At 49.9% G+C, this 22940-nt stretch overlaps 1 protein-coding gene across 3 annotated transcripts in view; it reads right to left on the bottom strand.

Moving 5' to 3' along the window:
- Gsn (gelsolin) overlaps window positions 1-22940 on the bottom strand; it is a 55767-nt gene that overhangs the window by 11232 nt on the left and 21595 nt on the right. Inside the window, exons 3-10 of one of the 3 annotated variants that reach the window (XM_035446724.1) lie at window positions 15327-15397; window positions 13896-14100; window positions 13227-13381; window positions 6383-6544; window positions 4016-4165; window positions 3024-3113; window positions 1487-1619; window positions 54-142 (exon numbers count right to left, since the gene is read on the bottom strand). In XM_035446724.1, the coding sequence (XP_035302615.1) occupies window positions 54-142; window positions 1487-1619; window positions 3024-3113; window positions 4016-4165; window positions 6383-6544; window positions 13227-13381; window positions 13896-14100; window positions 15327-15350 (1008 nt within the window). In that variant the 5' untranslated portion in view covers window positions 15351-15397. The remainder of the gene's footprint in view (window positions 1-53; window positions 143-1486; window positions 1620-3023; window positions 3114-4015; window positions 4166-6382; window positions 6545-13226; window positions 13382-13895; window positions 14101-15326; window positions 15398-22940) is intronic. The other 2 variants (XM_035446725.1, XM_027423678.2) reach the window with 2 other exon arrangements.

The raw sequence follows: 22940 nt of genomic DNA, 5'->3' as shown, positions 1-22940 counted from the left end.
CCTCCATCCCTTACCACCCCTGAACCTGCTCCTCCCTGACCTCAGACCCTCACCTGGGTCTGCCTGGGGTACTGCATCTTGGTGATGAAGTCAGAGGCCGTTTTGAGGGCAGCCTTCCGCTCCTCCGTGTTGGCCTGCTTGCCTGCAGGAAGTCAAAGGAATGATGAAAGGGTAGCAGCTGTGGCGGTTTAAATGAAAATGGTTCCCATGGGTTCGCAGGGAGTGGGTGTGGCCTTGTTGGAGTAGATGTGGCTTTGTTGGAGGAAGTGTGTCACTGGGGGTGGGCTTTGAGGTTTCAGATGCTTAAGCCAGGCCCAGTGTCATACTCTCTTCCTAATGCCTGCTGATCTGGAGATAGAACTCTTATCTATCTCTCCAGCACCATGTCTACCTGCATGCTGCCATGCTTCCTGCCATGATGATAATGGAATAAACCTCTGAACTGTAAGCCAGTCCCCAATTAAATGTTTCTATAAAGTAGTTGCTGTGGTCATGGCCTCTCTTCATAGCAATAGAAATCCTTACTAACACAACAGCTCAGAGGTCCCAGGAAAGGGGCGGCTGGCCTACCTCCCCACTCTCCTTAAAATTAGACCATAGCCAGGGAGGACCACCCCTAAGAGGTGAGGGCTCCTAGTTTCCCCTCTGAGGTCCTGGCCAATAACTGCAACCATGAAAACCACTGTGGTTCACTTACTGAACATAGATTTGGTACCATAATTGCACAAAGATTATTTCATTTAATCCACTGGACAGCCTTAACTCATAGAGGTATTGTTCCCCCTCATATATAAGGAAATGGGCTTCTCAGAGAGGTCACAGAAAGTTGGCCTGCTGCATCGGTACAAACACCAGGCTGCACACTTGATAGGGAGCTTCTTTCCAAGGTAACATGCTCCCCCCATCCCCACCCCTGCACACAGCAGAGCCTCTGCTCCAGCCCTCGTGACCCTCAAGGAGTCAGGTGAGGCCTTGGCCAGTCCATGCCCAGATCCTTCAGGGACAGCCAGCCCAGGCTCAGGGAGTCTCTCAAATTCTTGCATCTTCACCCACCACCTCCCTCCCCCTTCCCAGCACCAGTTTCAATGCATCTGAGGAAGGGGTAGGGGGTTCTTCAGATGTCTCTGGGCTCTCAGAATCCATCAGGCCCAAGAGCCTCACAGGAGATACTCCATCACAGAACGGAGAGTGAGCCTCACAATAACGTACTGCTTACCCTTCAGCACACTGGGCCTAGGAGTTTTGGACCCACACAGCTACATCTTTTCAAGATACATAAATCTTACATGGTGTCAATTAACTTCTCAGAGACTGACCTTGTCACACACTTGGCAAACATTCATCTGGGCACAAACAGGGACTCAGGCTCTGCTAACTGCAAAGCCAGGCATTATCTTAGGATCCTGATTGCTTTGCACTGTTCTCCCTGGGGCTGAGATCCCGGAAGCCTCTGCAGGCCAATGGAACCTGGGCACCTGCCCTGTACCTTTCCAAACAAAGATTTTCCCATCTCTGCCATGGTCCAGGATGAAGCAGTCCTCAGTTCTCAAGGCGCCCTGGGCGAATGGGTTCTCATCAGCTACGAGGGAGACTGACATGCTGCCTGCACTGTTGGAAACCTGTGGGGGATGAGAAGGAGGCACCCTGTGAACACCGGAGGCAGGTGAAAGGGCGGACCAGCGTCCAGGCCCACACAGCTCTGAAGCACAGTCAAACATGCAGTCTGGCATGGGACATGGATTCTGCACCTGGAATAAGAAGGTGGGTAAACGGAGGCAAGGGAGGATCTTGGGATTGGGCATGTGGCTCTGCTTGCCTAGTATGCACAAAGCCTGGGGTTCTAGTCCCCAGCACCACATAAACCAGCTGTGGTGGTGCACACCTGCAATCCGAGAACTCAGGAGGTGGAGGCAGGAAGATCAGAAATTCAAGGTCATCCTCACCTATATAGTGAGTTCAAGGCCAGCTGAGATACACGGTCATCTCAGTAAAAGGTATAGAGCCTCAGAGAAGTTGTAGAGTTTGCTGAAAAGCTTTTGAAATCATGAGTTAAGGAGAAGAAAAATGACAAGGGCCAAACACTCAGATTTGCCACTCTGGACTGTGCTTGGAAGGAACTTGGAGAATCAGGACAACGCCTCTAATTTGTTGACAGCATTGGCCCATCTCAGTTGTTCAATGACAAGTATGCCCACTTACATTAGGATGCTAAGGAAGAGCAGGAGGAGGGTATACAAGACTATCTCTGTAATATTCCTATAAATCTAAGATATTCTAATACAAAGAGTTCATTCAACTTAAAAAAAACAAGATGTCCACTAGTCAAATTTCACGAGACTGGGTGAGTAAGCAGAGGCTCCCAAGTCCCTGGAGAGGGAGATTTGGGAGCTGGGAATTGCCACCTAGCAAAGTCCATAGGCCTCATCCCAGATCCTAAAATGACAGGGAAGGGGCAAAGGCTGGCACTAGTCTGATGATGTGCACATGCCAAGGACCTGGGACGGGCTCTAGCACTGAAAAGTGCATCCAAAGGCTCACAAGGAAAAGGTTATCAGAAATGTTAGCCATAACTGTCACCCTACCCCAGTCCTAAGATTCTTTTCTCATGCCCCTCTCCCAGCCCAGACTCCCAGAAATCCTAAAAAAACTGCAAAGATGACCCTTTGGCTAGGGACAGTGGTGCCCACCTGTAACCCCAGGATTTAGACGGCTGAGGCATGAGGATCAAGGCTAGCCTGGGCTACACAGAAAGACAAGATGCTGTCAAATAATAACAAATAATAACAAAAACCCCAAACCAAAACAACAAAAGTTTGTTTCTTTTTTCAGGGAGGGGGCCAGGAGCCAAGTACTACATGATCTAGCAGAGAGCACCCTCTTATTCCCTGACTTCAGGAAAACAACAAACACTCCCTCGGACATGGGATATCAGTCCCCCAGCCAGGGCAGCTGAGGACAATGGAGCTTCCTGCCTCCCCAGCCTGACCCCATTTGGTATAGGGAATAGTACCCCTGGGGCTCACCTTGTAGAGCTTGGCCAGCTTTCGGTTGGCTGCATCCTCTTTGGCTGTGTCCTCGGTGCCTGCAGGCAGAGTTGGCTTGGGACCCAGGACCTGGAGAAGGTGTCAGATGTGGTGGAAGGGTGACCGTGAGCATGAAGGCTTCTGAGAGAGCTCCCCAGCAGGCCAGGCTACATGGAAAGAACCTGCCTGTCCCTGACATCTTCATGACTTGCCCTTCCCTCTAGGCGTCCCTGCCTCTAGGCTTGGCCTTCCCTCATCATCTACTTTGCATTGGAGCCCACTGCAACTACAAACACCTTCTGGCCAGGAGTGGAGCGGCTCTCACTCACCAGTCTCCATTCACAGCAAGAGGTGTGAGAGCTGGAGAGACAAGCTTACTGGCTCAAACAGCATCTAAGAGACTGTCAGTCAGAATTGGAACCATCACTTCAAGCTTATTTGCTTGGTTCCATTCGAGGTCTTAACATCCCACCACTGTCCCTGATATCTGGGATCTTTTTCTTTCTCCCTATAAAATCCTTTTGCTCTTTGCAAAAATCAGAACTAGATGCCCCCAGCAAGTGAGAGCATAGTGGCACAGGGCAGACATTTCTCTCTTCATTTCCTGGGGAAACTTGCCTCCACCAAAGCAAGGTAGCTGACAACCCCCATCATACTGTTAACCTAGTGAGCAGTAAATAAACAGCAATGTCAGAGAAGACACCTCAATAGTTCCAGATAGTCCTCAAGAAATCTCCTTCCTAACCTGCTCTTTTGGAAGGCGTGGGTCGTCCTCGCTGGAGGGTGTGACATGCACTCCCTGAGATTCCAGCTTAGTTCTCATGGAGTTAGAGTTGCAGGGAGCTATCTTCCTACTCCCTAAATGTTCAGGCCAGGTAGAAAACAGAATAAGGTCTCTAGGGGCAGAGAAGGGGCCTTACTAAATAACTCTTCTTAAAGGAAGGAGGAGCACCCTGCTCCTTTGTTCACCCCCTCCCATACCCCACAGACACCTGGAGCATAGCTTCTGGCTCTCCGCCCTCTTCAGACACGTGTACTTGGGCACGGCCACTTCTCTCGTTGTCCCGGATGCCCTTGGACACCTGTGTGGCCTTCAGCCTTTCAAATCTGTTGCTGCTGGAGCCACACCACTGATAGATATTCTGAAAGACAGAGACCCCAGGAGGTCAGAGCCCAGCCTTTGCACAGCCTGCCTGGAAGGATAACAATGTGCAGACTGTGGCTATGTACAAGCTCCCCTTTGGCCTGTGCTTGCGCAGGTAAGGATCAGCAGACACGCACACACACACACACACACACACACACGCCTCCCAAGGGCGATGGAGTGATCTCTGCATTCAAGGATACTGACATGTACTATGACATCTAGATTGCTGGCTGCTCTGGTTTGCATAGAAGTTGTTCCTCTGAAGTTCATGTTAAAGTTTGATGATCACTGTGTCTGTGTTGGAATTAACATTTTTCATGTAGGCTCAGTTTTTCCCGCTACAGAGCAGGTCACCTTTGTCTCTCGACTGTTTTGCACAGGGCCATTTGCCTATCAACATTGGCCATTTTGTAAAGCAGTCAATCCCCAGCCTGTGAGCCTAAATCAACTTTTACTTAATTTATGTAATCTCCAAGCTTCTGATATAGAGACCCCTGCTGGTGGCAAGCATTGTTTACAGCTCCCACAGCATCCATGACCTACACCCTCCCTGTGTGCTAGTTTATTTTTATTGACAACTTGACACAACCTAGAGACACTTGGGAAGAGGGAACCTCGGCTGAGCAATGCCAAAATCAGACTGGCCTGTGGCCATATCAGTGAATGACTGTCTTGATTGGTGATTGATGGGGGAGGCCCCTGCACACTATGGGAAGCAACTTTCCTAGGCAGGTGGGTAAGCAGCAATCCTCCATGGTCTCCACTTCAGTTCCTACTTGAGTCCCATCCCTGATTCCTCAATGATGGACTATGACATGGAAGTGTAAACTGAAACAAACCCCTTTCACCTCAGTTACTTCTCGTCATGGTGTTGAACACTGCAACAGAAAGCAAACTAGAACACCTTGTCAGCCAGCAATCCTACTCCAAGCCACATACCCACCAAACTGCAGGTATATGCCTAAAAAGACCCATACTAGAATGTTCGGAGCAGCCCAAACCAGAAACCACCCAGCTACCCAGGACAACATGGTAATGAAGCAACAGAGTACCTACAGAGTGGACTTTCACCAAGCAAGGAGCGAGTGAGCTACCCCAAAATGCAACAATATGGAGGGATCTCAGAAATGTAAGGTTAAAAGGAATTCAACACAAAAGACGAAGGTCCCCTGCACATAATTTCAGAAAAGTGTATAATGAGGCTGCCCTTAGGGGTGAAGGACTAAGAGGGAACAACCCATGCTTTCCAGGGGTCTACAGTTAGATGGGAGTTTGACGGTACCTTCACTGGGTGAAATGCATAGAACAGCAGTCAGCAATAGAACATGCCATGCCATTTTACTTCAACAAAAAAACTACACTGAGGATGAAGAGATGGCTCAGCAGTTAAGAGCACTGACTGCTCTTGCAGAGGACCTGGGTTCAAACCCCAGCACCCACATGGCAGCTCACAGCCCTCTGCAACTCCAGTTGCAGAGGATCTAGCTCCCTCTTCTGGTCTCTGTAGACACCAGGCACGCACACACAATACACAGACATACATACAGACAGAACACCAGTACACATAAAATAATTTTTAAGACATTTTTCAAAAGCCTATGCTAAGGCAAGACAGGACATTATACCACAGGTGCATATGTACAGAGGTTTTGGGGTGTAATGTCCGGCTATGACCATTTGCAGGTTTGGGCTCATGTGGAGCTGTGAGGCAAGCATTACCCATTTAGCAGTCAGTGGGCCTGGGGATATGCACCACACACATCGTCACATACCAGGAACACAGGCAACCAATGACACATATGTGGGCACACTGTGGGTACAAGTCTGTCTGGGCACTCATCATGGTGTTAGTGTCCACAGTAGATAAAAGCCTACAGTTTCTGCCCATAACTTCCATGTGCTTAGAAATGAGTGCCTGTATTTTAAAATGTATATAGCTGTGTGTGTTAAGAAATGCCAGGAAGTTTGCATATCAAACACATTGTGCAAATAATGGGGATGACCTGAGATCTATGCATACATGTATGACATGCTTGGGTTCACCTGTGGGAACCTAGGGGTACCAGACTCACCCATACTGGGTCTGCTGCCTGACTCTGGGCCTTCTGGTCTCTGTCCCCTGAGTGTTCATGTACCCATTCTTGAGTGTTTCCCTTCCCCAGAGTTCACCAAGTTCCCACAATGGCCCTGGAAAAGGGCAGGCACAACTCACATTTCCCAGGTCCAGAATGAAGCAGTCACCATTGTTGAAGCTGTCCCAGGACACAGGCACCTCAGTGGCACGGACTACACGGCGTCCTTTGACCTGGAAGAGCCTCTGCACCACCACCTCATTGGGTACCACGTGCTTGAATCCAGACGCCACGCCTCCTTTCTGTCAAGTCAAGGGGACAGTGTTAATCCAAGGGAGAAGGTCCAAGGACATCGATCCAGAGGGGGCACAGGACTGAGGGAGGGAAATTCTGGCCAGTGGATGCTCAGCTAACCCAGGACTTTCACTGTGACTATGTCTGATACTGAGACATTCTTTTCTGGGGGTTCAAAAAGTAACATTTGCCCAAGACCACACAGTAAGAAGTATTAGAGTCCCTACACACTACATCCTACTGAATCTTACACTTCACCCAAAAGATCCCTGAAGCTACTTCCCTGAATCAAAGGACTACAAACATTCCTCTCTCAAAACCAGCATTCCCCAAGGGACACTCTGAGGCAACCTACTCATGCTACCTTCAAGAAAAGGGATCCATGATCAAAGTAGGGAGTGCTCCTTACTCATCGGCCCTGCCTATTGCACAGTGCACATGACGACACGCAAAGGCTCCCATGGTGGACACACCTGCTTGCCTTCTGTTTCACACAGTCCCTCCCTAGTTCACCACTTTGTCCCATCGCACCCTGTTCCTGCACCTCTTCTGAAAAACACACATTGCCAAGTGCTAACCCACTCATCTCCGTTCTCCTCACCCTCCCCGGCTCTCTGAAGCCCTCCTGGACTTCTCTAGCCCACTCACCCATCTCCTCCCTCCTGCTTCCACTTGGGCCTTCAGAGGCAAGCAGCGGGAAGGGACAGCCCTCTACCATGGTGCCGGATGACTTTGGATAATCTTTCTCTCTCAGCTTCAAGCCTCTCTTCCACTCTTTGGCCACCACCAAACTCTTAAGGAACTTGCTCATCAGCTCCCCTGCCACAGTTGCCACATGCCCTTAGTTCAGTAGGAAGCCAAAGGAAGCTGGCTGGGATTTCTCCAGGTACTCACCAGGCCTCAACTGTACTCTCATTTTGTCCAGTCTAACCCAAAGCCCAGAGAAATGAAGACACTTCCTCAGGTGTGCTCAGCAAGCCTGTGGCACAGTCAAGGCTTACCTCCTGCTAGAGGACTTCTCCCTATTGCACACACCACAGGGGTGGATGCTAGGAGGCTTCTATAGGTCCTCAGACCACCCCAGCCACGAGCTGTCTGCTACCTCCCCGCAGTGCTGAGTCTGATATAGACATACAAACTTGATGGAAGCAAGGAGGGAGAGGCAGCCATTTCAAACCAGACTCCTGTTATTCACAGTAACAGTAAGTGCTATGGACATGTTTGTCACGTGATCATACCCACTGTGCCACACATGCCACACGGATCTCACAGGTGAGGAGAGCAGAGCCCATACATGAAGAGATTTTCCCAAGCTCTCACAGTGAGATGGATGGTGGAGCCATGATCAAAACGCAGTGTGTCCAAATTTCCAAACCCAACACCAGGTCTTCTTACAGCCAAGGTCCCAAGGGTCACTCATCTAGTACGGGCAGATTCCCATTGCTCGGGCTGGAGCGCCCTCTGGTGTCCATTCTTGGTTTGGCCGTAAGTCCTATTCAAAGCGTTCACTTCTGACACTGAGAGCTCTCACACTCCCAAGAGCACTCTGGCAGAGCTGTAGGTGCCACTAGGTATGAATGACCTCAGTGTGCAGAGGGGCCATATCCGTTGTTCCCACTAGTGACTTGGGAAGTCCACAAGTCAATATCAGGCCAGGAACTTTTCCCATCATAAAAAGAATGAATCTAAGGTCTGAGGAAGGCCCAGGTGGCCATGATGCCTGAGATCCAAGAATGTGAGTGGGAGCTGGAGAAGGGTAAGGACTGAGGCAGGAAAGTCAGGTGCTAATAGTCACCGGGGACCAGGTGGGGGTGGACACCTGGGCAGCATACCCTATCACCCTGTGCTCACTCCACAACCACCCACAGGAACCCAGGACACTATGACTGAGCAGTAATAAGGCTGGGCACCCACTGTCCAAGCAGGACTCACAAGCCTCTAAGGTAGGGCATCTAAGTCACTGCATCAATTCTTTGGCAAGACATAGCAGTAAAGAGGGACTAAGCATGCATCTGGGCTCCCCTTCCAGCTGGGGGCACAGCTGGTTTTCAACCCTGTTCTTCTGCCTTCTAAGAAGCAGCCTCACTGCCCTTCAGCTCTGAGACCCCTGAGAGTATGGGTCTCACTCAGCTGGATGGCAAGAATGGGGAATCCAAGAAGCTTTTCCAAATAAGTGGGTACCAAGAGGACCTGCTATACTGGCTCCTCAGACACAGGGAGTGTGGGGACAAGAGAGACTTGCCTGCTTGCTTTGTACACTCAGAAATATTTTTACTTGTTCAAACATGCCTTTCATTCTGCTATTTAAAAAATAACTCTTTGGCTGGGTGGTAGTGGCACACACCTTTAATTTCAGCACTCAGGATGCAGAGGTAAGTGGATCTCTCTGAGTTCAGGGTCAGCCTGGTCTACAGAGTGAGTTCCAGGACAGCCAGGGCTACACAGAGAAACCCTATCTTAAAAAACAAAACACAACAAAACAAAAACTCTTTGAAAGAAAGGAGGGTTGCTTTGTGTCATAAATCTCAGCCATCAGGAATTCTCCTTATCAGTTCCCTCCTTCCTCCCTCCCTCCTCCCTCCCTCCCCCTCCCTCTCCTCTCTCTCTCTCTCTCTCTCTCTCTCTCTCTCTCTCTCTCTCTCTCTCTCTGGATCTGGCATCTGCATGTTAGGCAAACACTCTACCACCAGGTGGCATCTTGGCCTTTTTTTTACTTCTTACTTTGATAAATTACCCACGTTGGCATTAAACTTGAAATTGACTCAGCCTCCCAAGTAGCTGGGACTATAGGCCTGTGCTGCCAAGCCCAGCTTCTCTTTCTTTACAAAGTTTATAAAGTGAAAGAACACCTGGGGCTGGAGAGATGGCTCAGCGGTTAAGAGCACTGACTGTTCTTCCAGAGGTCCTGAGTTCAATTCTCAACAACCACATGGTGGCTCACAACCACCTTGAATGAGATCTGGTGCCCTCTGCTGGCATGCAGGCAGAAGACTGTATACATAATAAATAAATAAAATCTTAAAAAAAGAAAGAAAGAAAGAAAGAAAGAAAGAAAGAAAGAAAGAAAGAACACCTGGTGTCTCTCATGTCTTGTAGGCACTCTAGTTACAGTTGCTGACCCAGGAGATGACACTTGGAAAGATACACACACATATACATACATACACACACATACATTTATATACACATACATATGCTTAAACACACATACATAGTTAGACACATACAGCCAAATATACACATACATACACACATGTACACATACACCCATATATACACATACATACACACATGTGCATACACACATGTGCACACACATACATACATACACACACATAATACACACCCACATATACACACACATATACTAAATAAAGTGAGTTCTCAGAAGATACCAGTGGATATACAAAGGAAAGGATGGGGATTTTTAGAATTTTTCTATTACTTTTTTTAAGGATTGATTATTTCCATTTATCTAATCTTTGGGTGGCAAGAAATCGGCATCAAATTCTTCTAACAAAATCCTGCAGGGTGAGTTGCTTAAAGAGCCATTCTCCGAATTAAAGACACCAGGCTGACAGACAGGTTTGTGGCAAGAACCAAAGTAACCCAATGCCATTGGTTTGTGCCTTCCAGGGTGGAGTCCCAGGACAGTCCCTCTGAGAGCTGCTCCTTAATGTCGGCTAGTCTATGTTAAGCTTGCCTTATTCAGCCAGTGAGAAAGGGGGTGGGGCACTAAAATTCCCATAAAAATGTAAACGACTAAAAACCTTCTTGCTGAGGCTGGACCTACCCATCCTCTACCCAGAGCCCTTTCCTAGGACAAGGCCCAGCAGATGTCTGGTTCCCAGCAAATTACTTAAAATAACCCAGCCCTTGGGGGTGAGTGGTCCCCAGGGTAGCAGATGAAGATGAAAGTGTGGAGGGGCATGGGGGGGCAGGAGGGTGAGCAACAAAGTATTAGAACCCCTCCCATACCACCCAGGACAGTGACAGGAATTATCAGGGTGATAAAACAGTACGGCCAGCTCTTCCTGGCAGCTCCGTGTCCCCTCTCTGGCCCTTCTCTGATCCAGGACAGAAGTAGCTCCTGGAGGCTTTCATAGAAACAGGTCTTGTGTAACAAGCCTGGCTCCTCAGCATCTATAATAGATGAGGCAGGGAGGCTGAGGACCTTGGTCTGGGGCTGCCAAGTGCGGGGGCGGCCTGAGGACCTACAGGAGGTGGTAAACAGGACTGGCTGCAGGCCTCACTGTCCTCCAGTGACCAGTCTCTTTCATGACTGAAGCCACAAATCTGAGCCCTGATTGGGATCTGCCTCTCAAGTGTTCCTCAGAGCACGGTCAAGAACATTCCAGAAAATCCCTTTGATATAGGAGAGGCCAGTGAGATGTGCAGGGGATGAGCCCCCATAGAGCTAAGATGGAAGGTCAGGACTCTTGAAATATCCACCCTGGACGAGCTCTCAGCTGTGCTAGACTCTTCACACTCAAGTCAGACTCTCATTCAATCAGTCACAGTTTGTGCGACCTTGGGCAGGGTGCTTCACACCTCAGCACTTCACTTTCCTCATTTACACAACATGGCCAGTACCAGCAACTACCTCACAGCACGAAATAAACTGAATGAAAGCAAAGGCCATGGCAAAAGATGTAAGAACACTCTACTAGCTTATAGGTCCATTCCACAGAACCTCAGCTTTCTCATCCACAAAATGGGAATACCACTGCCACCCTGCCAGCAAGAGTGAGTACAAAATATGAGCCTATAGAAAGCCTCACTGTACTGTGCCTATGGCTCCAAACCTGGGTCACCCAGAGCCTGTTCTGCAATATTCTCTGGCCTGACACAGATTTGTCCTTGTGTTCATGACAACTGTCATATTTATATCTGCTCAACTTTCCCCAAAACAACAGGTAACTGAGACATGAGTCCTCTAGACTCCCTGTCTCTTCCTTCCTGCGTTAAGTGGGTGGAATCTCTGAAGACTGCCAATTCTCTGAGTCCTTAGAAAGGAAGCCATCTGCCCCCACCCCACCCTGGAACCCAGTGTACAGGGCAGAGCCTGATAGAATGAGGGGGAGCCCAGGCTGGGTTCAAGTCTCCTCCTGGGGATAGCTCTGAGGATAAAAGAGGGTCACACAAGTTTCCAGTACACACCTGCATCGTGACAGCCACAGTGGGTGCTGACACAGGTCTGCCTTCCCTCTCTCCTTCCTTCCCTTCATTCCCCACTATAGATTATGTAGACAAGGCCTCTTATGTAGAAGCTCAGCTGGCTCTGGATGCACTATCTCGTAGAGGACCTTGAACACCTCTTCTGTCCCCTACATTCTGGGATCAGAAGTGTGTGCCACCACACCAGCTTGATCTGGGAGCTTGAAACTGTCTGCTGAGTAAATGACTGGAGAGGCCATGCTGGTCTTTCTGCAGCAGGACACAGCTCCCCACCCCTCCTTCCTTGGGATTTCGAGGACCCTGAGGATGGCAGGAGGAGGACCGAGCAGGAGCTCAGCCATGGTAACCCAGAAAATGGGGCTGGGTACATGCCAAGAAAGCCAGCCCAGCCCCACCCATCCTGAGCTGCTGGTCCAGGACACACCCTCCCTTGTTATCAAAGTCTCACAGAAACTCTCCCATCACTCAATCCCTGTCCCTCACCTGGAAGTGAGGGAGACACTTCTGCATTGACAAAGGACTCTGAGGGCCAGAAAGTGGCAGAGACATAGGCAGGGCATACGTCCTCCCTAGAAGCTAGTCATGGGAGACAAGTTGGTTTAGTAGAAACAACACTGGGAGATTGACAGGTGATCTGGGTTCTGGTCTTAGCTCCATTTTACTCACTGTGTGACACTGGTCCAACTGCTCAACCTTTCCATACTTTACTTGCCCTAGCCCCCATAAAATGAGAGATCTAGACTCATCTGGTTCATAAAACTTGTAATCCCCTCTCTACCCTTCTACTCTTCTACAAGAAGAACTAAGCTTCATAAACTCCTGAACCCTTCCAGGAGCCAAGTTGTGGGAAAGGAAGCCATCTGCCCCCACCCCACCCTGGAACCCAGTGTACAGGGCAGAGCCTGATAGAATGAGGGGGAGCCCAACCACCTCTGCACCAAATCCTCTCCCTGGGACTGTAGGGCAGGTACAACTGGCTCTCCAGAAAGGCAAGGCAGGCTCTGAGTGTCAGGGGCTGCTGGAGTTTGCACAGCATGTTGAGGTACAGTTTCCAGGGTTCCAGCTTGGCCTTGTTCCTGTCTGGCCAGAAACTTAGGAACAAACTGGTCTACACATGTAAAAGTCCAAGTTCAAGGGGAAAGGGGGCAGTGTGAATGAAAGGAGACTGTCAAATACCTACCATAGGGCCCTGTCACCAAAGCCTAACAGCTGTGGGGCTGGGACTTGGCACAAGCCCCTTAGGGGCTGCGAGAAGGCCACCCATGGGCTCCCTGTGACGTGAACAGAAAACATGACGAGGACAGAAAGAACCTTCTTTTCATTGTAAGGCAGTCAATGAAAGGTCAGAGAGGAAGTTTGGTTTGTCTAAGGCCTCCACATTGGGAAGAGAGACCATGGTTCAAACCCATGGCTGAGACTCCAGAACTTGACACTTGGCCTGTGTGTCCATCACCCCACAAGGCTGGGGGACTGTGAGCCCTGGCCAACCAAATAAAGTCAACATCAACCCACCTTGTACTTCAGCCCAGACTTGAAGTAGCCGAGGAAGGTGGACGATTCAAAGCCCTGGACCTCGCGATGCTGCACAGCCCGGCCATTCAGATAGTCATCCAGCTGCACAGTAAAGATGGCGGCAGCCCCACTCTCATCCTGGCTGCACTCATTGCCTAGGGAACATCAGGGTAGCATGAGACTAGAATCTGGAAGGTAGTCTCAGCCCTTTGGGGAGAAGACATCCAGAGCCAACAGCTCTACTCTGGCCTGGCTATAGAAATTGGGCAAGTCCCTCCCTACTTTCCAAAAGCCTCAGTTATTCCATCTGTATAATGAGGTAATCCTAAAACAAACAGATCAGAGCCAATGTTAGAGACTGTGAAGAGAAAATGAGGGAGTGATTGGAGCTCAGCCAAGGGCGTGCAGGGGTATTCAGGGTCCCCATGTCACCTAGCATACCTGTCAGCATGTCTATACTATAAAAACACTGGTGAGTCGTGAGAGGCAGATCACAGGTCAGGGGACGGAGCTGGGATCTGAACCTGACCAGGCTGGCTCTGGAGTGTAGTGGCATGTAACCACTAACCAAGGCCTGACTTCCATAGCACTCAGTCCAAAGTTTCCAGGTATAGCCATGCTTTGGGGGCTCAGGGGTGGGGTGAGGCTGAGCAGGAGCACTTCACTCACCCAGCCAATAATGGAGGTCATACTGTAGATTTCCATTCCTCAACTGCACTGTCTTCAGAATGACATACGCGTCACCTGTGAAAAAGTCTCCATAGAGGTTTGGGGGCACAGGTACCAGGTCAAACTTCTCCACACGCCAGATCTGCAGGCCAGGCTCCTTCCCTGCCTTGAGGAATTCAGGGTGCTCCACCACCATGGTGCTGGGCTGCAGAGAGACAGAGTCAGGCCTGAGCAGGGGTGCAGGTCTTAGCAGGAATGGACCCCAGGCATGAGGGAGGGCAGGTTCTAGCACCAGGAGGAACTCACTTGAGCCTCCTGCTCACCCATGGTGGAGGAGCATCAGCCCCTTTCTGGGAGTTAAGTGTGCCCTAATCCTCAGCCACTGCTCTCTCCCTGGTTTGTTGCTATGGAGGAGGTAGAGAGCGCCCGTCCTTTTCAGTTGCCAATTGAGAAAGCTAAGGCACAGAGAGGCAGGCTGTCTTTCTGGGACCCTCAGTGGGGAACAACACAGAGGGATATCCCTGGGCTCCAAGAGCACTTGTGTGTGAGCAGACTCTCCATGGCAGGGGCACCTCTCCTAGTCCCCAGAGACTCTGCTTGCTTTCTTCCTGCACCTTCTTGGCTTGGAACTCATTATCTGCCCCTCGGGAAACTGAGGATCCAAAAGGAAGGGGGCCTGACCCCAGGTCATGTGGTCTGTTTGCTTTTGCTCTTTGGAAGAGAGAGGATCACCTCAGGCCCCTCCATCTTCTGTCATACCCTAGGAAAGGATTGGCTTAGTGAGCCCAAGTGGCCTCCTGCGCTGTCTGCCTCCTCCCTCCTGCCCTACCCCAGAACCCACCCCATTTCCACATCTTGGAGAAGGGGGAAGGATGGAGCCTGAAGTCTGCAGGAACCTTTTAGGAGGAGAAGGTAAGGGTAGGAAAGCTGTCAGGCATGCTCTGGGGGTGGTGGTGGGGTGGCGATGGGACATAAGGTTAGGTTGGCACCTAATGATAGAAGTCAGCAGGTCACCTCAGCCAGAGGGAGGTCGGCTAGGAACAAAAATCTGGTGGGAGAAGTTAGAACAGACTGGGGAGGAAAAGTCAGACTGGTAGAGGAGAACATGAAGGGGAAACTGAGGTGGGTGGGTGGGGGAGGGAAGGGAGAACCACGGTCAAGGAGAGAATAACAGTCATGTCCATAGGTATTCATAGGAAAAACGGGGTGGGGGGGCACAGACATCAAATGAGGAATCTAAGAAGAGACCATCACGGAGGAAAGTAGGGCAGAGAGGAGAAGAAATTAGACATAGTAAAGAAGATGGGATCTGAATCAGTAGCGGAGGAAAGACCCAGCCAAGGTGAGGTTAGCCTGCGGGGAGGGAAACAGCCTTGGCCCAGGACCCCCACCCTCGCCCCCAGGAGCCCTGAAGCAGCAAGAAATACTTACAAAGCAACAAAACAGTTTTTCCATTCTACACCTGAATTACTCCCCTTTTCCTAGCGCTGTATCTGCAAAAACTTACAATAGACAATTACTCGGGGAGCTCCGGGGACCCCAGGGCACTCACCCGCTCCTCAGGCACCCGAGCTTGGGGTGCCCTCGCTCTGGCCTCGCCCCGCAACCTAGTGGCAGCACCGGACGGTGCGGGTGCGCACAGCGCCAGGATCAGCAGGCAGAGCAGCGAGAGGTGCGGAGCCATGGCGACGGTGAGGACCCAGGCTGCGGCCGCCGCACGGCGATCGCACCAACCTTTAAGTAGCAGGCTGCCCCATCCCGCCCCAGCTGGGGACCGCCCCGCAGGGAGGGCCTTGTGGCTTGCGGGGGAGGCGGGGATCTGTCCTGAATCTCGGAGGCTTCTGGGTTCTCACACGGACCCGAGTGGGTGCGGTCGCCCCTTGGACCCTAGTTTCAAAGCGGGAGATCCGGCATGGGGTCTAACATACAGCAGGCGCTAACTCATGAGAACTGTTTTTTCTGTGACCCATGCAAGCCCCTCTTGTTGATGCAACTAGCAGGTCCAGCAAAAAACTACACAAACAAAACAAAACAGCAAAAGACACCTAGCACGAACTAACCGTTTGTGGCGCTTTCTACTCAAAGGCTCATTGGAGCATCCTTTTCAGAGTAAACTCTCTAAAGATTAGAGCCCGTTTCACAGAGAGGGAATCCAGACAGAATAGTTCAGGGAGGCGCAAACTCATTAAAAGGACAGCTCATACAGTATTGTCAACCACTGTCTCGAGTACTTCTGGGTCTGAACATCTGGGCTACAAGCAAGGGCTCGGGCTCCCCACCAGTGGAGCAGAAGTCTTAGCCCCTGGTTCTACTTTCCTCAAATGGCATTTCTTTTGTTCTTTCAATAACATTTTTGTTTTTTAAAAGTTGTGGGTTTTTTTGTTTGTTTTGTTTTGTTTTTTGGCAAATCTTAGTCACGTCAATTGTACTAAGTTGTTGCCTGCTGACTAGATGCACTTGCCTCTGCTGGGGGTGACACTTTTATCTACCCTTCTTAGCAGATGACACCTGTTTCCTTCTGTAACCTTGTTTCTCTATTTCAAGTCCTCTCTCCTCTCCTCCTGGGGAGCCAGGATTTGAGCCCTCCCCCACTCCTCAGCTCGTCACTGGGAAGTTGGGGACCTAGGCTGGACTCCTGCATACTGTGCCTCTGTCTCCTACTCGGCATAGAGGTTAGATCTGGCCTGCTCTGATAGCCTGCTCTGCGGTGATGACACTCACTCCCCCCAGCTCCCTTTGGGGCCTGAACTGTGTGTTTTTTTATTGGATAGGACTGAACTTTGCCCTCTCCCACCCGTTTCTTCCCACTTAACAGGAAAGCCTAAGGGGACAGAGAGGACAGTTGGGAGTGAGAACAGCATCCCAGGGAAGGGACAGTGTATGAGCAAAGGGCAGGCAAACACAGGCCATGCCCAGTGAATAACAAGGGTCTGACCTAGGGGCGGGGTGTGGGGTGTGAAGCTGGCAAGGAAGGTGGGTTCCCCAAGACCTTTGTGCACTCCTAAAAACTCTGAATTTTATCAGGTCCTGTAGAAGCCTTGAGTTCTCTGGGCTCCATGGTCTAGGAAGCCTGTGGAGCCTGTAGTGGGCTGCCCTGGACTCAACTCAGAGTTGATTAAAACCCACACTACTCAAATAAACATTCTTAGTTGGGTGGTGGTGGGGCACACCTTTAATCCCAGCATCTGGGAGGCAGAGACAGGCAGATCTTAGTGAGTTCGAGGCTACCCTGGTCTACAAAGTGAGTTCCAGGACTGTTACCCAGAAAAATCCTGTCTCGAAAAAACAAAAAATAAATAGATGAGCATTCCTGATGGCATATGCCTTTTTAACCTCTCTAGATAACAATTAATTGTACATATTCGGAACACACGATACAACATTCCCTACAGAATTGCTTGCAATGGACAAGGATATTCATTGAAGCATTGTTTGAAAAGAATTGGAAAGGACCCAAAATGTCCTGAGGAAGTAAGTGATGGAGCTGTCACACAATGGACCACAATGCAGCTGGCAAGCAGGGTATGAGTTAGAGTCAGTTGTGCCTGATGGCACATAGTAGGCACTCAGTAGGCATGAAGAGACCTCCAGGTGCAAGAAGCAAATTGCACAATGATGGCTATAGAGCAGCTCTTTTCTTCCTTTCTATAAGGGTGTAGTTGATGTGCAAACCCTTGCAAAGCCAGTAAATGCCAAGCAGTTAGAGCCCTATGAATCTTGGAAATGATAGAGAGATTTCACTCTGGACACTTTCATGGCTTCCCAAGGCTGCAGGGAGTGCTCAGATCACTGTAATTGGCACAGGAACCTTTCAGGGTGGACATTTTTTATGCCTACACCAAGATGACGATCATGCAACCAGTTCATACCACTGAAAAACCACAGAACTGTATACTTCAGTGAGATAACTGTGTGTGCCAACAAATTACATCCTGGGACACACAATACAAAACAGCTTGAAGCACAAGATCTAAAATGTGACAAGAATATATCCAATAGAGTTGTTGGTTTTGTTTATGAACTGTAATCTAGAAAGAATGCTTTAGGAACATGTGTAAAGGGATATGTGCTCCTCAGCCAACTTGGGAAATGACAAGGAACCTGAGCCAGCAGCTGAGGTGGCTAAGCAGCCCCCTCGGGAGCCCTGTGGCCCCAGTTTGCCCAGTTGGTGATTAACAGAGGGCTGTAATGGCTTAGCCTCGACCCCTGGGGGTCAGTGACCACCAGCCCAGAGTCCCTGGCCCCAGGTTAATGATCACAAAGATGGTGCAGCTTTGCCGGCCATGTGGCTATGGAGTTTGGGTCACAGTGACCAAGGCCCAGCCTCTGCCTTCTGGGACCTTGAAGCCTAGAAACTCTCACTCCAAGGATCAGTGAATGGAGACTGAAAGGAGCAACTTTATTCTGTTCCCTGCCTGGAAGAGGCTTGAGTTCAAGGGAACGGGGGTGGGGGGTTGCAGTGAAGGTGAAAGGGGGATGCCCCAGTGTTAGGGAGGCTCTACCATAGATTTCCTGGATGACTGGGGGCAATTCATCGTCCCTTTCTGGGTCTCAGTATCTATGCAAAAGGCAAGGCCTTGCTACTCTGACTCTAAGGCCCATTGCTGGCCCCAGCATCCCTAGGTCCTGGCTGCACCATCCTGCCCAGAACCTACATGCTTCTGAGCTTAAAGGTTCCCATCTGCAAAATGGGAACACTGGACCAGGTCACCTTGGCATGTCCTTCTGAATCAGACCACCTAGGACCCCTGATGTGAGGTTCTGAAATCAGTAACAGCATGTCACCTCCCCTGTCACCTCACCTTGGGATCCAGTGAGGAATCAAGCCTTGGCAGCTGCCCTACAGAACCCTGAAGCCTCTCACTATAGAGCACAGAAGTGGATAACCCTGCCTTCTTTTGTTCCCTTCTTGGAAAAGAATATATGAATTCAGGGGAGCAAGTGGGTACAAGTGCAAAAGAAAGGAAGACACACCAATGATAGAGAAACCGAGACTCAGGCCACTCATGTGGAAGGAGGCATTGCTTATCTGGGGCTCCTGGGCTCCAGTTCTGTCTGGGAGCAGGAGACCTGGCCCCGCCTCACCTGGGCAGGGAGCAGCAACCCTGCGCAGGAAAGGGGTTGCTGTTGCTAAACCAGTCCAAGCCCATGCCAGGCAGTAGAGGAGTAGTCTCTAGAGAAGCTGGCACCAGCGCATCTCCTAGGCCAGGGCAAGAGGAGGTTCCAGGGAAGATCTTGAGCCCTCCAGATGCCTGGTGTCATTACCCAGGACAACCACATGTCTGAGGCCATAGCTACTGGGTGGAGAAAGACTGTGGTGCCTCCATTTCAGACTCAGGTCTGGGATGCTTGCTCTGACTTGAGTGTAGCTCTGCTTATCATCAGTTTGTCTGATGTGCACATGTCCCTGCTCTTTGCTGTGCCTTGGGACTCCCTTGATCGTCCATCTTGGCTATCTATGAGTCCTGCCCAGTGCCCCCTACATACCAGGAACCCACCCCCCTTGGTAGCTGCTGCAGGACTGAGTGGCACAGCTCATGTCCCTCTGTGGACCCCTCCCTCCCTGTGGTTGGAGCCAGGACCCCATAACCATCTCTTGACCTGTTCTTCTCTCTCAGACTCTTAGTCAATCTCCAGATCTCTGTGGGATACCTAGAGTGGCTACCAGATGAGATGTCTCACCCTCACCCTTGGCCACAGTGTACAAAAGGCCTTGGCGGGTTGGGAAGACACCTCCCTGTTCTGTTCCCTCGCCCCAGACACTGTAGCTCTTGATCTCCCAGGCACTGGAAGAGCTCCCTCGTTTCCCCAGAGCTTGTTTGCTTTTGGCCCATTGCTGTGCTCTGCTCCCCTGGGAGCCCCCACCCTTCTGGCCTAGGGTTCTGCCAGGAGGGACAATGATCAGTAAACAAAGAAGGCTGTTATGAAACCCAGTGACACCAAATAGGGCCCGCACAAGTTCTGGCACGCCCCATGACTTAAATGCACAGGTCTCGGCACCTGTAGTCAAGGCCTCGGTTTCCTCACTTTTAAAATGGAAGGGATTTTTAAAATGCATCCTGGAACAGCAGGAGACTCCAAGGCCTGATACACAGCATCATACCGGGGTGGTCTGCTGTCTTCCCTCAGAGACCCGAACCGAGCCCATCCACACCTACCAAACAAAAGCAGCCTGCAGCAGTAGGGGTAAGACTGCAGATTTCAAATGGAACTGGGGCATGGGTTGAGCTGTGCAATCTGGAGTGGGTTATTTCCCTTCCTGAGCCTTCAGGCACTCACTTATAAACAGGGATGGTAATACCCTATGGGAGCAAGCCAAAGGACTGCCAGTAGTAATGGCCATTGGCCTTCCATCATTGTAGATAACACCAAGCAGAAGAAGTGATGTCCATAGCTTAGACTTAAAACTCAGATTTGTGGGCAACCACACCAGAACCAAGGCCTGGGTCTCATGGAACAGGGTTCCCTGACAAGGCCAGCTGGGCCTCTGTCCTGGCCAAGTCTATCCTGGGTGTGGATAGCTATTGGGAAGATGGCCAGTGGGGCTTGGTTGAATCTACCCCAGGGCCTGCAGCCAGCTTCCAGGGCCAGCCCCACCTAGTGTTGTGAGGACATTCAGAGGAAAAGGCCTGGCCCTACCACCTCCTGGCTCTGTGCCCTGGAAGCAACAAGATTTGGCCATGTGTAAGAGTGCAGATCTTTTCCACAAGGACTCACTATAGCCATTGGTCTCTCTTGCCCTAAGGCAGACACTCTAGCCCTGGGAAGCTTGGGACTGAAAAGAACTGAGTCCTAGCCCCTCACTGCCCCCCAAATTATGTAGGAACCCCTAAGGAGCCCAGACACAAACACAGATCAACAGCAGGGTGAAGGGGCCCAAGCACAGGCTTGGTGACTTGGGGCAGGATCGGCAGGAGACCTAGGTGGGGTGCAGACAGAGGCAGGGTCTATAGTGCCCCAGCCAGAGCAGAAAGGGACAAGAGATGCTGCTGGAGTTGGATTTGGGCTCCCACTAGCAAAAGTAAGGGATTATGATCTACCCCCTAACTAGCTGAGTGGCTCTGAGCAAGTCTCCTTGGTGCTCAAAGCCTCAGTTTTCTTATCTGTAGGTAAGGATATAATATCTTGTTCTCATGACAGTCATAAGAATTTAATAAGGGAGCAGCTGTTAACCTGCAGAGGACCTCAGTTTGGTTAGCAGCACCCACATCAGGTGGCTCATAGCCACCTGTAATTCCTGCCCCAGAGTACCTGGTGCCCTCTTCTGGCCTCTACATTTACCTGTACTTACATCACACACACACACACACACACACACACACACACACACACACACACACACACACACACACACACCCCTACCTTAAAAATAAAAAAAAAGAGTAACCTTAAAGAATTGAAACTGGATGAAACACACTGGGGCTCAGTGTAGGTACAGGTGACGTCTGTAAAAAGAAAGCTCCAATTTTTGCTGGGTCAGTTGCTTGGGTGAGTTTTTGTCTCTCTGAGTCTAATTTTCTTGTGTGTAAATTAGAGACTAAAAGGCCTTCCCTGCCAAGTATGATGGTGTGTACCTGTAAAGCCAGCACTCGAGAGACAGAAGCAACTTTGAAGCCAGCCAGGTTTGCATAATGAGTTTCACCCAGGACTAGCTAGCAAGACCAGATCTCAAAACAAACAATAAAATGTGTGTGTGTGTGTGTGTGTGTGTGTGTGTGTGTGTGTGTGTGTGTGTGTGTGTGTGTGTGAGAGAGAGAGAGAGAGAGAGAGAGAGAGAGAGAGAGAGAGAGAGACAGACAGACAGACAGACAGACAGACAGACAGACAGACAGACAGAGACAGGGTCTTTCATAAAATAAATGTTCAAAATTACTAAGAGGCATCTGCATACCCATGTTCATGGCAGCACTGCCCACAACAGTTAAAACATGGAAGCAAGCCAACTGTTTATGGATGAATAAGTACACAGTCAACAATCATTCAAACAGAGAACAGTAACCTTTAAAAAGATTTCACCCTGATGAACCTCAAGGACACTCTGCCAGTCACAAAACAGCAAATACTGTAAGTCCATTTCCATGAAGTTCTGAGAAGAATCAGATCTATAGGAACATACAGTGAAGCAGTAGCTATAAGGAGAACGGAAATGTGGGGCTACTGTCCCAAGACTAGCCTGACTCCATGTTGGGTGTTAAAGCCATCTTACAGTGAAGATAAACCAGGTCCATTCCTGTTTATGATTAAACCTCTTTTTCTCAAGGATTAGGCTTGCTTCACCTGTAACCTTAACTACAAATGGTTCTGTACTGCCTATTCCAGGAAACTGCAACCATATCTTTGTTTCAAAATGTTCTAACCATCTTGCAACCCTACCTTTGTTTCAAAAGTTTGTTATACTACCTGTTGTTATAGCTACCTAGTTAGGACCACCTTGCAATCATGTCTTTGTTTCAGGAGGTCTTATGTCTAACTTGTTATGCTTATGTTCTGCTCCTGTAACCCTGCCAACTTTTGCCCTCCAAATCCCCCATAGCCCTAGGCTATAAAAATCTTGCCTTCCTCATGTCCGGTGCTGATCTCTTGAACCCCGCTTTTAGGGGGAGGCAGCTCATGTACATGAATAAAAAAGCCTGCATTAATTAATTGCCTGCTTTAATTTGTTTGGCAATGATGATTTGGGCCAGTGGTCTTTCTCCTCACATCTTTGGAATTAACAATTTCTGCAAAATGGAGAGTTCTAGGGATGGTCAGTGACGAGAGGTGCAAGACATATGATGTATTTAGCACCATGGGACCATGTGTTTAAAATGTCCAAGATGCTAAGTCTCGTGTTATGGCTACTTGGCCACAACAAAAACAACTGGGAAACTTCTGCTCATCTGATGGTCTCTTTCTGAGACAATGGGCTATCCAATAGGGATGCAGTCAAGGCGACTCATGAGGCAAGAGTGACCAGCCCTTCTGCAGGACTGCGCAGGCCTTGGGGCTCAGATACAGAAAAAGAAAAGGTGAGCACTGCCTCTGGCCAAGTTGATCTGGAGACCA

This window comes from Cricetulus griseus, chromosome 6 (genome assembly GCF_003668045.3).
Source record: "Cricetulus griseus strain 17A/GY chromosome 6, alternate assembly CriGri-PICRH-1.0, whole genome shotgun sequence".
Taxonomy (NCBI): domain Eukaryota; kingdom Metazoa; phylum Chordata; class Mammalia; order Rodentia; family Cricetidae; genus Cricetulus; species Cricetulus griseus.
The sequence above is the reverse complement of the archived record's forward strand: the minus strand, read 5'-3'. Positions and strand labels throughout refer to the sequence as shown.